The 13438-nt window shown below is 31.7% G+C and overlaps 2 protein-coding genes across 3 annotated transcripts; one reads left to right on the top strand and one right to left on the bottom strand.

The window, feature by feature from the left end:
• Nucleotides 1–1444: 1444 nt before the first annotated feature.
• LOC127108132 (calcium-transporting ATPase 4, plasma membrane-type) lies at nucleotides 1445–10133 on the top strand. The gene is made up of 7 exons (XM_051045553.1): nucleotides 1445–1880; nucleotides 6338–6392; nucleotides 6496–8441; nucleotides 8527–8685; nucleotides 8791–8962; nucleotides 9054–9352; nucleotides 9528–10133. The coding sequence occupies exons 1-7, from the start codon at nucleotides 1710–1712 to the stop codon at nucleotides 9837–9839; spliced, it is 3114 nt and encodes a 1037-aa protein (XP_050901510.1). The 5' UTR covers nucleotides 1445–1709; the 3' UTR covers nucleotides 9840–10133.
• Nucleotides 10134–10262: 129 nt separating this feature from the next.
• Nucleotides 10263–12782, bottom strand: LOC127108133 (UDP-URONIC ACID TRANSPORTER 1). 2 transcript variants are annotated; one of them, XM_051045555.1, is made up of 5 exons: nucleotides 12563–12782; nucleotides 11671–12147; nucleotides 11115–11218; nucleotides 10748–10976; nucleotides 10263–10601 (listed from the first exon to the last, which is right to left on the bottom strand). In XM_051045555.1, exons 1-5 carry the CDS (start codon nucleotides 12593–12595, stop codon nucleotides 10455–10457), a joined length of 990 nt encoding a protein of 329 aa, XP_050901512.1. In that variant the 5' UTR covers nucleotides 12596–12782; the 3' UTR covers nucleotides 10263–10454. The 2 variants fall into 2 exon arrangements, with proteins under 2 accessions (XP_050901512.1, XP_050901511.1); XM_051045554.1 differs by having other exon boundaries at nucleotides 12387–12779.
• Nucleotides 12783–13438: the final 656 nt, after the last annotated feature.

Raw genomic sequence — 13438 nt, 5'->3', positions numbered from 1 at the left:
AAACTATTGATTTATCAAATTCAGATCTGCAAAAGGGGAAGCTTTATGTGTGAAACCTTGTTTAACATGTGATATTGAAGGTTCAAGAAACACAAGAAAGAGAGAATTGAACTGGGTTTCAAATATGACAATTTTTCGTGATCTAAAAATAATAACAACAATGATAAAAATGACACATTATTTTTATCCCAGTTCACCGTTAGTCCTGCCCGCTCGCCAGAGTAATTTTGCTTTCTCAACAGAACTTAATCCAATAATCAAACTGATTACAATTTCAAAGACTACCTGTGAATGACTTTAAATGTGTACAATAATAACTTACAGCGGTATCATTGGAAGATTATTGACCTGCATATCAAGGAGATATGATTTGACACAAGGAAAATATGCGACGAAAGAAAAAGGATCGCCTTAACAACACGCAGATTAAAACAGAAATGGATATAACTGATAAAATGGTAAGACTGTGTGGTTTATACCGTCAACCCGGACACAATCTGACAAAATGTCCCAATATTGAAGCAAGATCTACATGAACATTTATTTATTCTTGAAATTTTTATAACCTTGTTTTATATATATATATATATATATATATATATATATATAATATATATATATATATATATATATATATATATATATATAAACTTTGATTACAACATAAGACATAGCAAACAAAAATAAATACGCATAAACCAACAAAAAAAAAGAAGATAAAAAAGACTTAACACCATAACATATCTATGAGATTATAACAATCAAAGCAATGTCATTTGGTGTAGACATCATATCCCTAAAATCATTGTCATCTCTAATTCACACCCACATATGTCATGTAACATTATTTTCATCTGCAACAAATTAATAGGAAACAAACCTCTCGATACTTCGAATTCTTTTCCAATCATTAATCTCCTTGTCTAACCAACTTTTCAAACTCCTTTGAAGATGTTCGAATATTTAAATGTTCCAAAAAAGAATTTTCATCAAAAATTTCGTTGCAGAATAACATACATGTCTATATCTTTTAACAATCATGATAGAGTTAGTGATGAAAATGAAAGAAAAATTTAAAATGAAGTGTGAAGTGAAGCAAATAGTATGAGATGCCTCTATTTATAACAAAAAAAATTATAATGTATATTGGTGTCAGGTCCATTTGCGTCTCTCTAAAAAATATGTACACCGATAAAAATTAAATTGATAACACTATGTACAGTCGCCAACACAATTGATGTCTCCATAATAAAATATATAGTTGTTGCCAATTTGTTTGCCAACACAATTTTTTTATATTTGAAACTCCAGTATTTTAAGATTTTTTTTTTAAATATGAATCATTATGGAAATTAATTTAAAAAATTAAATTATTTGAGTAAAAAAATTTAGAATCATGAAAGAATTCTACGCTAATTTATAACCAATTTATTTCCCTTGCTCACTCAGCCGTACTAATAAACGAACCCTTTGACAAAAGAAGCTGAGGACGTGAGTTCCATTAATTATAAAAAGAAGACTCTTTGTACGAAGATTAGAACGGTACTCTAGTGACCTAAAAATATTTCTTCTAGCGAGCAAGTTTCTCCCTTCCCTAGTCCCCACCCACTCTGTATGTATACGAGCACAGATGTTCAAAATTTTCGCGGTTTCGGTCTCCGTTTCTCGCGTTGGCCTCTCTGACACACTGTAAATCTAAATCTACCGTTATGGAACGTCTGCTCAAGGATTTCGACCTTCAACCCAAAAATCCTTCCGTCGAAGCTCTTCGGAGATGGAGATCCGCCGTCACTCTCGTTAAAAACCGCCGTAGGCGCTTCCGTATGGTTGCCGATCTTGAAAAACGCTCCGAAGCTGAACAGATTAAGCACGGAATCAAGGTTTCTTTCTCTTCTCCTTTCCCTAACCTTAACAGTAATAGGAAAACAAGCTCGCATTCAAACTTTTATATTATTGCATTTTCAGAGTTAAATTAGAAAAAATGACCTCTCAGTTATAAGATATTTGCTTAAATTTGTTCAACAAAATAAATTAATTTAACCATAATAAAAGAGACTTCAGTTAATGTATATTTCTTTTTATAAAGCTATGCACGCAACTAATTCTCATTGAATGTCCATTTGTTAGTTAGTAGAATGGGAAAGCAATAATAGAGAAATATTAATACAATAAAATGGATTTGCATTGTTGTGAATAATTTTTTTAAATATAATTATTTTGACTGTATTAATTTGTTCTATTTTAAGAAAAAATATTGTTTAGGAAAATGGTGTTTTCATGTTATTTAAAATTGTTACAGCTCTAAGTCCATAATTCAATCTTTAACAACATCACAAACGGGCTGGGTGGCTTTAACATGCATCATACTTTATAGAGTCGGAAATGGATCCAAAAGTTACTATACTCGAGCTCGATCCTTTACGGACTTTGGCTTATTCATCCTAAATTGACTATTTTTTATATTAGTTTTAATACAAAAATTAAAATAAAATTTCATAATATTTATTATAAATATAATAAAAATATATTATTTAAATATAATATATTTTTAAATACTATATTTTAAAATACTATAATATGTCATACATGATCTAAATTATATAAAATAATATTTAGTGATTTAACATAAAAGAAACTTATAGAATATGTAAAAATTATAAAGTAAAATACAAAATAATTAAATATTAATTTACATTTATTTATGTATAATATTTAAAAGAGAAAGATGAACAGGGATAAAATATAGTTAGGTGAGAAAAATTAATTTGTTGTTTTAGAATGATAACATAAATATTAATATTAATATATATTTTAAAAGTTTATAGTTAAGGGGATTTACCAGACTACCTGAGATATACGGGTTAAGTCTACTAGGTAATAGGCTTTTTAGAGTAAGATTAAAAAAATCTTGAAAAATATTGATTATAATTCTAAGACAAATCTTATGATTCTACCTATGATTTAGTCTATTTTGATGGTTCTATATATATACCAGTAAATTACACCTATTTATTTGATTATAATTTTGTTTTTGTATAAAATGTATTTTAAATATTATTCTTTTACCCATAAACAAAATGATAATTAATAACTGTTAGAAATTCATAAATAAGTTCGAACTCTAATAATTATTTTTTATCTAACAATATCAACTTTTAGCTAGGATTTAAGGATGTATTGTGAAATGTAAACAAAAGAGTTATGAAAAGCTCTGTTCACATATAATGAGGAGAATTGATTATGAGTGAATTAATTTTGTAGATTTGATTTTGATTATAAGTAAGTTGGATGTAAGTAAATTATTTTGGATAGATTTACGTAAAAGTGAGTTAAACACGTTTAAACTAAAAACTATAAATTGTAGTTTTAAGTAGAATTAATTTTGAACGTATAATCAATTTTACATTAGAAGAACCAAACATCTTAAAATCATTTCAAAATCAATTCTACATCTTTAAAATTACTTTTAGGTTATTCCAAACAACAAACCAAACATACACTTAAAAAGAAAATCTCTTTACAAGTTTGATTTTCATTTGGTTTTTTTATTAAATTTGTATCAACATGTATATTTAGTGCGAAGTGCGAACAAGTCGATTTTCACTAGTACAGTATAACCAATTTAAACGAGAGGTCTAGTATTTTGGTTTAATCATTCAGACAAGACATAACAATAATGATTTTAAAATTATGCCTTTAATATCACTAATCTTTTTATATTGAACTAATGACAATCATATATTCTATCATATTACACTGTATTTTAAAGTTCTTTTAATGACAATTGGTTTTCTATTGGATGAAACTGTAAAATCATTTTATAATATAAGAGCATATCCATTAAACTCTTTTTTTAATTTTCAAAATGTTTTTTTATTTATCATATCATTTTATCTAGTTTTTTAGTGTAATAAATAACTAAAAGTATTATGAATAATTTTCTTTTAATGTATTCAACGTCCCTTTAAAAGAATCTATTCAACCTAGTGATAGGATTAGGAGAGAAAGGCATGGAAATTTCCACGAAATTTCCCCAGCAAAATATGCTATCATTGTCTGACAATAACGCATAAATTTGATGGACAGTGTGACAACTAGTGGGAAATAAACCAGAGAAAGTGGAACCAAATAGTTGATAACATGACTATTTTTTCATGATTTCTAAAATCTTTCATTTGGAGGCTCCAATCCTATATTAAAAAAAAATTAAATTCATAAAAAAAAAGTGAATACGAGTCACTATTATAAATAAAATTTTTAAATTTATTAAACAATGATCTATATTAGATATTATTTAATTAATTTAAAAAGTAAATTTTTGTTTAGATTATTGACCGGAAAATGCATGTAGCAAAATTTGAAATTAGGATATGTGTGGCTTCTTTATTATTTCTCTGTTTTTAAGAAATGTAGTAGTATTTAGCAACATTTGAAATTAGAAAGTATAGTAGTTTTATAAAATATATTTGTTTTTTCTTTGGTGGATCCCCATTGTTGTGTTCATGATTGTTCATTTCGGTCTTTGAGGTTATTTGTTATTAAAGTGTTTTTAAAAAATTATCTATCATTGAAGTGGACTGTCTTTTTTGAATTAAAAAGATAAAAAGGAATATAACTTATAAGAAATGTGGACATGATTTGGTTCCATTATAACTTTCTTGACACGGAAACAAGGTACTCAGTCACCTGTTGCAGTCTATTAGGAAACAACTTAACTACCATTGACTTCTTGTTGGTCTTGAATTGACCAATTACTTCAAACGCGTTTGGTTGTTGAATGGTTGATTTGATCATAACAATTGAAAGTTTAGCATGTAAAACTAGTTGCTTCCTATAGTTTCCATGTCATCTGGTTTTAACAATTGTGGATGTTGGTTGGGGACAGTTAATATTTTCTTTTCGATATTGTACTTGGTTTATCGCACGTTTTTCTCTTCTAAATTTACCAGCAACAGCAACATGGGTACAATAGCTACATTATTGGTACTAGTACAATCTTAAGCTCTAGCTGGACGTCAGTGTCAGATACCTTTCAAAAATAAATTAAGCCAGCATACAATGACAATAACAACAATAACAGAGTCTTATTATGAAAAGTGCGGTCGACTGCATAGATTAACTTTCACTATAATGTTTTATCTAGAACCATTTTTATATCTGAATCGCTAATTTCAAAAATTTTCTTAATAAATTCTCTTATAGTTTTTCTATACCTTTCTCTAACTACTCCCTCCGGTCCCACTTTTGTCAAAATTTTATATTTCTTTTTAGTTGTGGTTTTCAAAGTTCAAAGTAGTGTTGATGATAGTTGTCAAAATTATCCCTAATTATTAATTATTTATTATAGAGAGAGAAAAATTAAGTTAAGATAATAAAAAGTTAAAGGTATTATAGATAAAAGGAAATTTATTTCTTGAAAAGTAACCACAATCATTAGCTTTATTGATATGTGTAAAAAATTAAAAAATAATAATTAAAAAGGAAAAAAAAAAAGGGAGTATCCAGCTGTTTGACTCCTTTATATCTGATCTATTTTTTTAATCACAAATTTCATAGGACTATTACCTACATCCAAATCACCTAAATTTATTTTCCGCCATCTTTTCTATAGACATTATCCCAACATTTTCTCTAATATTGTCATTTCTAATTTTATCCTGTCTACGCTTATCACACACCTAATACAACATCTTCATCTCTGCTACACTTACTTTATTCTCGTGTTGATTTTTAACCGTCCAACACTATGTTCCGTACAACATCGTAGATCTTACCGTAGTCCGATAAAAGTTTTTCTTCGGCTTGAGCGGTATCTTTATGTAAAAAAAATCCCTGAATCCCTCCTCCATTTCAGCCACTCAACTTGAATTCGATGATTTACATTCCCTTTTATTTCTCCATCGTTTTGTATTACAGGCCTTTGATATTTAAACCGTGAGACTTGTTGAATGACGTGCTCTCCAAGTTTCCTGTTAGAAACACTTCTTCTTTTGCCGAACTTATATCCATATACACCGTGTTACTTCTTACTTCTGCTTAGACGAAAATCATGCGTTTCTAAAGTTCGTCTCCAAGTCTTCAATCTCTCGTTTAAATCCTTCTTCAACTCTCCAAATAGGACTATATCATCTACCATACTATCTCAAAAAAGACTAATGGGCTTAAACCTTCATTTATGCCAATGGATTCAGCCTTTAAATTCACATAAAATATCTAGATTTAAAATAAAAATTCAATAACGACATTATTCTTATTATTGTAATATACAATCATTAATGTATATATTGTCAATTCCTCAGTACCACTTTGGCTATATTAACTTTATTTACACCATCAGGAAAAAATTCGTATTGCTCTCTATGTTCAGAAGGCAGCATTGCAGTTTATTGATGGTATGGTACTCAAAATTCAGTACTTGAAGTTCATGGCATTGCTTTAGAATTAATTACTTTCTCTTCAACTGTTTTTCTAAGCTCATCTGTTTTTCTTATGCAGCTGGTAACCGAGTTGAATACAAGTTATCACAAGAGGCAACAGAAGCTGGTTTTGAGATTCATCCAAATGAGATCGCTTCTATTGTCCGTAGTCAGGATTATAGGAACTTGAGTAATAATGGTGGAGTTGAAGCCATTGCAAGGAAACTGTCGGTATCTACTGATGAAGGTGTCAGTGAAGCAAGTATAGATTGCAGACAAAAAATCTTTGGGGTCAATCGTTATACGGAGAAACCTCCACGAACGTTCCTGATGTTTGTATGGGATGCAATGCAGGACTTAACTCTAACTATTCTCATGGTTTGTGCCGTAATTTCTATAGGTGTTGGAATTGCCACTGAAGGGTGGCCAAAGGGAACGTACGATGGGGTCGGAATCATAATCAGTATATTCTTGGTTGTCATTGTTACTGCTGTCAGTGATTACAAACAATCCCTACAGTTCATGGATTTGGACAAAGAGAAGAAAAAGATTTTTGTTCAGGTCACTAGGGATGGGAAAAGAAAGAAAATATCGATTTATGATGTAGTAGTTGGTGACATTGTTCATTTGTCAACTGGAGATCAAGTTCCAGCTGATGGAACTTATATATCTGGATACTCTTTGCTTATTGATGAATCGAGTTTGTCAGGTGAAAGTGAACCTGTATTTATAACTGAAAAACACCCTTTCCTTCTCTCGGGAACTAAAGTGCAGGATGGTCAGGGGAAGATGTTAGTCACAACTGTTGGCATGAGGACTGAATGGGGAAAATTGATGGAAACTCTAAACGAGGGAGGAGATGATGAGACACCATTGCAGGTGAAATTGAATGGCGTTGCTACTATTATTGGGAAAATTGGTTTGGGTTTCGCCATTGTGACATTTTTGGTATTGACTATAAGGTTTCTTGTTGAAAAAGCACTTCATGGTGAGTTTAGCAATTGGTCTTCAAATGATGCAACAAAGCTACTGAACTTCTTCGCAATTGCTGTAACCATAATAGTTGTCGCGGTTCCCGAAGGATTACCACTGGCTGTGACACTAAGTCTTGCTTTTGCTATGAAAAAATTAATGAATGACAAGGCACTCGTAAGACATCTTTCTGCTTGCGAGACAATGGGTTCAGCTAGTTGCATTTGTACAGATAAGACAGGAACATTGACCACTAACCATATGGTGGTTAACAAAATATGGATATGTGAAAATACCACCCAATTGAAAGGTAATGAGAGTGCAGATGAACTGAAAACGAACATACCAGAAGGAGTTCTGAGCATACTTTTGCAGGCTATATGTCAAAATACTTCTGCTGAAATAGTTAAGGATAAAAATGGAAAGAACACAATATTGGGAAGCCCAACAGAATCAGCGCTATTGGAATTTGGCTTGCTTTTAGGTTCTGATTTTGATGCTCGCAACCATAGTAAAGCTTATAAGATACTTAAGCTTGAGCCTTTTAATTCAGTCCGAAAAAAGATGTCTGTACTCGTCAGTCTCCCTGATGGAAGTGTTCAAGCTTTCTGCAAAGGTGCATCTGAAATAATATTAGAAATGTGTGACAAAATTATTGATTGCAACGGGCAAGTAGTTGATCTTCCTGCAAATCGCGCAAATGTCGTCTTAGATGTTATAAATAGCTTTGCCTCTGAAGCTTTAAGAACTCTGTGTTTGGCAGTCAAAGATATAAATGAAACGCGGGGAGGAACAAAAATTCCTGATAGTGGTTATACTCTAATAGCTATAGTTGGAATCAAGGATCCTGTACGCCCTGGTGTTAAGGAAGCTGTTCAAACTTGTATCGCAGCTGGAATAACCGTCCGCATGGTCACTGGTGATAACATAAATACAGCTAAAGCTATAGCTAAGGAATGTGGTATACTTACCGATGATGGTGTAGCCATAGAGGGACCGAGCTTTCGTGACTTGTCCACTGAGCAACTGAAGGATATAATACCGAGAATCCAGGTTATGATCTCATTGTATATTTTGTGACTTTCAAGTCTCTTGAAATTCTGAACTTTCCTTTATTATGTATTGAATTTGGTCTCAGGTGATGGCACGATCCTTACCGCTCGACAAGCATAAGTTAGTTACCAATTTGAAGAATATGTTTGGTGAGGTGGTTGCTGTTACCGGCGACGGAACAAATGATGCTCCTGCATTGCATGAGGCAAACATTGGACTTGCCATGGGCATAGCTGGAACCGAGGTATGCATCTTGTTTACCATGTTGATTCTAATTTCTGTCAATTAAGTGTAATGTTAGTTTGGTATATCAAATAATTATTTTTTGGGACATTAAAACTATTTACAGGTCGCCAAAGAAAAGGCTGATGTGATTATAATGGATGATAACTTCGCAACTATTGTCAATGTGGTGAAATGGGGACGAGCAGTATATATAAACATTCAAAAATTTGTGCAGTTTCAATTAACAGTTAATGTTGTCGCGCTTATTATCAACTTCGTCTCTGCATGCATCACTGGTTTGTTTTGTTAATCGATTTCCTTTTTCATGTTCTTTTTCATGTTTCAAAGGAACATTAGGTACTATGATATAGTTTTCCTTATTTTCAGGGTCTGCACCACTCACAGCTGTTCAGTTACTTTGGGTCAACTTGATTATGGACACTCTAGGAGCTTTAGCCCTTGCTACTGAACCTCCCAACGATGGACTTTTGAAAAGACCCCCGGTGGGAAGGGGAACAAGCTTTATCACCAAAACTATGTGGAGGAATATCATTGGACAGAGTATTTATCAGTTAATTGTGCTTGCTATTCTAAATTTTGATGGCAAGAGGCTACTCAGAATTGGTGGTTCAGATGCAACTGAAGTGCTTAACACTTTGATATTCAACTCTTTTGTGTTTTGTCAGGTACTAATGTGTCGATATTTTGTTTACAGACAAATGACAGTAAATTAGGGATTATGTTACTTTTACAGTTTGTCATTTTAATGTATAGGAGTACATTGTTTTTGTAGACAAAGGTACAGCACATTGTTTTGCACTTATTGTCTGTTGTTTCCCATTGTCTTCTATTTGTTTGCAGGTGTTTAATGAGATAAACAGCAGAGATATGGAAAAGATAAACATATTCAAAGGCATGTTTGACAGCTGGATATTCTTGATGATAATTTTTGCCACCGTCGCATTTCAAGCGGTGATAGTTGAATTTCTTGGAGCATTTGCCAGCACTGTGCCTCTAAGCTGGCAATTCTGGTTACTCAGTGTTTTAATTGGAGCAATTAGCATGCCTGTAGCTGTTATCTTGAAATGCATCCCAGTTGAAAACAAAAATACTACAAATAAACAACACCATGATGGTTACGATGCACTTCCATCTGGTCCTGAGCTAGCTTAGAACAAATTAATACAAGAGTATGGTTCAAATTATTACAAGAGTATGGTCCCTGAATATTTTTGTTCTTATCTAATTCAATATTTTTAGATTTGAATTAAATTTGAACATTTACAAGAATCTATATCCAAGCTACTTTGATTTTTTTGGTTTGTAATACAAATATCTCAACACTGGCAAAATTGATAATGATGTTTATAATTGTTGAGCACAAAGTAGAGATCTCTTGAACACTATTGTTGATAAGTGCATTTTTGTAGTTTACAATAAAATTGTATACATCTTTAAAGTTGATAACTATATTTATATGGTAGAGTTTCTTTTAATTCAGAATGCACTCTTTTTAATTAAGAATGAATTCAGAATGCCTCTGAAATTTTGCTATACACAATTTCAGTTTTCTGTACGTAACAAGTGATCCTTCAATTAGATCATAACAATGTACTAATGATATATAAATATTTATGTGCTAGATACAACAGAATAACATTATAAAATCACGTCACGTCCCCCGCGTCGTCGCCCCTACTCCTAGTCACGTTACAAATAATCTTAATGATGTAAATAAACTACAATAAAATACATGAATATGACAATCAGTGAATGGGAGGGAACTGTTCATCTAAACCTCCTTTTTGTTTCTCCATATGCAACAACTCCCATTACAGTAACTGCATAGCCACCCATGCCAATAACAGTGACAGGGTTTCTGAATATCAGTATTGAGATAACAACAGCTACAGCGCCTTTTGCATTGCCTAATACCTGGTTAACAAGATTTGACAGAAAATTCAGTAAATAAATAAGTTGCACAAAATAACAAAGCTAAGTTTGTAATAGGCCCACCTAACATGAATTGTTCCGATTTTGCGTCTAATATGATATATAAAATATTAATAAAAGCGACAGACCTGGAGTGTCAAAGCACTTGTATGTTTTGTCACCAGGAAGTTTGTTAAGTTTGCTGCATATGCTGTGGCGGAGTTAAGAAGAAGAAGCACACCCATAAATTTATGTTCCTTTCCAAGTGTTAAGGTGACATCTATAACATTTGGCTCCATGATAAGCGCTGCAGGCAACAAAAGTACGACTGCGATCGGAGACATATACAGGAGCAAATTCATCGAGTTCAACTTCTCCCTGATAGGTTGGAATGTATGAAACAATATAAGCAGCAGTTCTTTAAAATTAAGAAAACAAAAGATTGTGCAATTTTGGTGTAAAGATAGAAATAGAAAAGGAAGTTAGAAATCATAGGTATGGTGCAGAATATTTTACCCTTCAGAAGAAAGTAAAATGCCCTGAAGAACAGATTTGAAAGCTCTTGCAGCGGTTGCGCTTAGGCACATAACAAATCCGAATACGTGAAACCCTGGCTCGCCCTACCGTCACCAACAAAAAATTAAGGTGCTGCAGAAAAAATCATGTGTATACATACAGAAAATAGATAGGAAATATGCACCATCTTGTTCAATAACAAATTAAATTATAATGCGGAGGCGAATTCATGACAATTAATTAAGTAACTGAAATGCTAAATGTTTATAAAATTACCAAAAAAATCTGGCTTTTGGATATTATAATAATAAACCAGAAAAGTGCAGATCAGAAAATTAAAATTCCAAATGTCATAGATTTGCAGCTCTGAAAAACATAGATCTTATAGACAACATTCCAGATCTGGAGTGTTGTATACCTTCATTCACTCATAAACATGTATCAATCAACACATTTACATCATAAGCAAGCATAATAAGTCAAATTCACTGAGCATACAGATGATTGATTCCATAAAATCAAACAAAAATTGAAAAAGAAAGAAAAAAAAACATACCCCACTTGCAATGACAACACCAGCAACAACAGGAACAAGAGCAGCATATGTAATCCAAGCTTCTCTCTTAAAGGTAGCCAAATAAGCAAAAACAGCCGTGAAGAAAGGTGTGGTTGCACCCACCGCTTGGTTAAAAGAAACAGCCAAATACCTCAGAGAAATGTTGCCACCAACCACCGACGCACAAAAAACAATGCTCAAAGTTGCAATCTTCAAGAACTGTGACCTTGATTTAATCATCTGTTGAGGAACAACCTTGAAGAACACAATGGAGATGTAGCTAAAAATAGCACAAGCTGACATGTGACACATTGTAAGGAAGATTGGAAACTTGAAACCATAATTTGAGAGAAGGTATTTGTTGAGAAGAATGACACCAATGTTTGATGAGTACCAAAGAGACACAAGAAAACATATGAACATAAATTCTTTGTTGTTTGGAGACACCATCTTCCCTGGTTTGCTTCCACTTCCTCCCTGGATTTGTAATGTGTTCATCAAGCTGTCATCATTTTGAACTACTACACAAATAAAATTTAAAAAGAAAAACTTTTTTTCTCTCTCTCTCTCTCTCTTTTTACTACAAGAAGTACCCTAAATTATGTGTCTCTTTAAGAAATGATATAAAACATATAGTTCAAAATGTAACACGGTAATTTCATCAAACACATGGTGCGTGTTAATTAAGATTCAAAGTTTCAACATGTTTAACTTACCCCATCATCTTTATCTTTCACAGTGCCTTTGTTTTCATTTTCAATGGATCCTTTGGATCTCATGTTGTAAGAATTATGTGAGCTCATTGATGGAAATTTTATTGGATTATGTGCAGAAAAAAAAAAGAAAAAAAAACTACTATATACAATGATGAGTTTGTTAAGCTAGATTTCACCTTTAAAACATTTTCATTCCCTTCATTCAACATTTTTGCGATGAATATGAATGTATGATTTGAAAAGCTTGTGTGGAACAGAATTAACTTAGGTTTTGTTGATGATATTGATGATGAAGTGTAGCGAAAAAACTAGTGGTAGAGTTATTTATAGAAAAGTTTATTTTTGACATTTTCAAGGAACCGCTCAAAGCATTTGCTAGTTAAGAAAAGAAAGTGTAGTGTAAACTTGGATTAACCTATTTATGCAGTTCTTAATTTGGCAATAATTTACATTGAAAAATGTTTTGGATAATAATGAGAACAATAAAAATGAATGGATTAAGGATCTTGTTGGGAATCAATATCCTAAGAGGATAAGAGTAAAAAAAAAGTGTTCAATAGTATATAAACTGAAATTAGATGACAACAAAATTCCAGCTTAGGTGAACCCGTCTTGATTTAATGAGAAAAATTGATTTAACTGAGAATAATTGTAGGAGAAATCCAAAATTTAAAAATCAGAGAAAGGTGTTGATATCCACCCACATTCTCTAACCTATTCAAAACTATTAAATTACCATTGTATTTATTAATTTATTACATAATTACTATAATATGTAGTACTTAGATAATTTAGTATTTAAAATTTTAATTTTTAAAAATATAAATTTTATGTCTTATTTATTTTGAATGATCAATTTCAGATTTTTTATCTTAAATAATTCAGTTTTTTAAAAAAATTCTAAAATAATTTAGAATTGTTGTCAGATCAATTGACGTATGCTCTTTAATTTAAAGAGATGAAGTCAATTGGATTGACTTCTGCACTAGTGTTGTCAATCCAATTGGTATCAATGTGTTATTTTTAAATGCAATCGCCAATTGGATTGACAC

This window comes from Lathyrus oleraceus, chromosome 7 (genome assembly GCF_024323335.1).
Source record: "Lathyrus oleraceus cultivar Zhongwan6 chromosome 7, CAAS_Psat_ZW6_1.0, whole genome shotgun sequence".
NCBI classification, from domain to species: Eukaryota; Viridiplantae; Streptophyta; class Magnoliopsida; order Fabales; family Fabaceae; genus Lathyrus; species Lathyrus oleraceus.
Note: the sequence above shows the minus strand (reverse complement) of the source record. Positions and strands in the feature narration are given on the sequence as shown.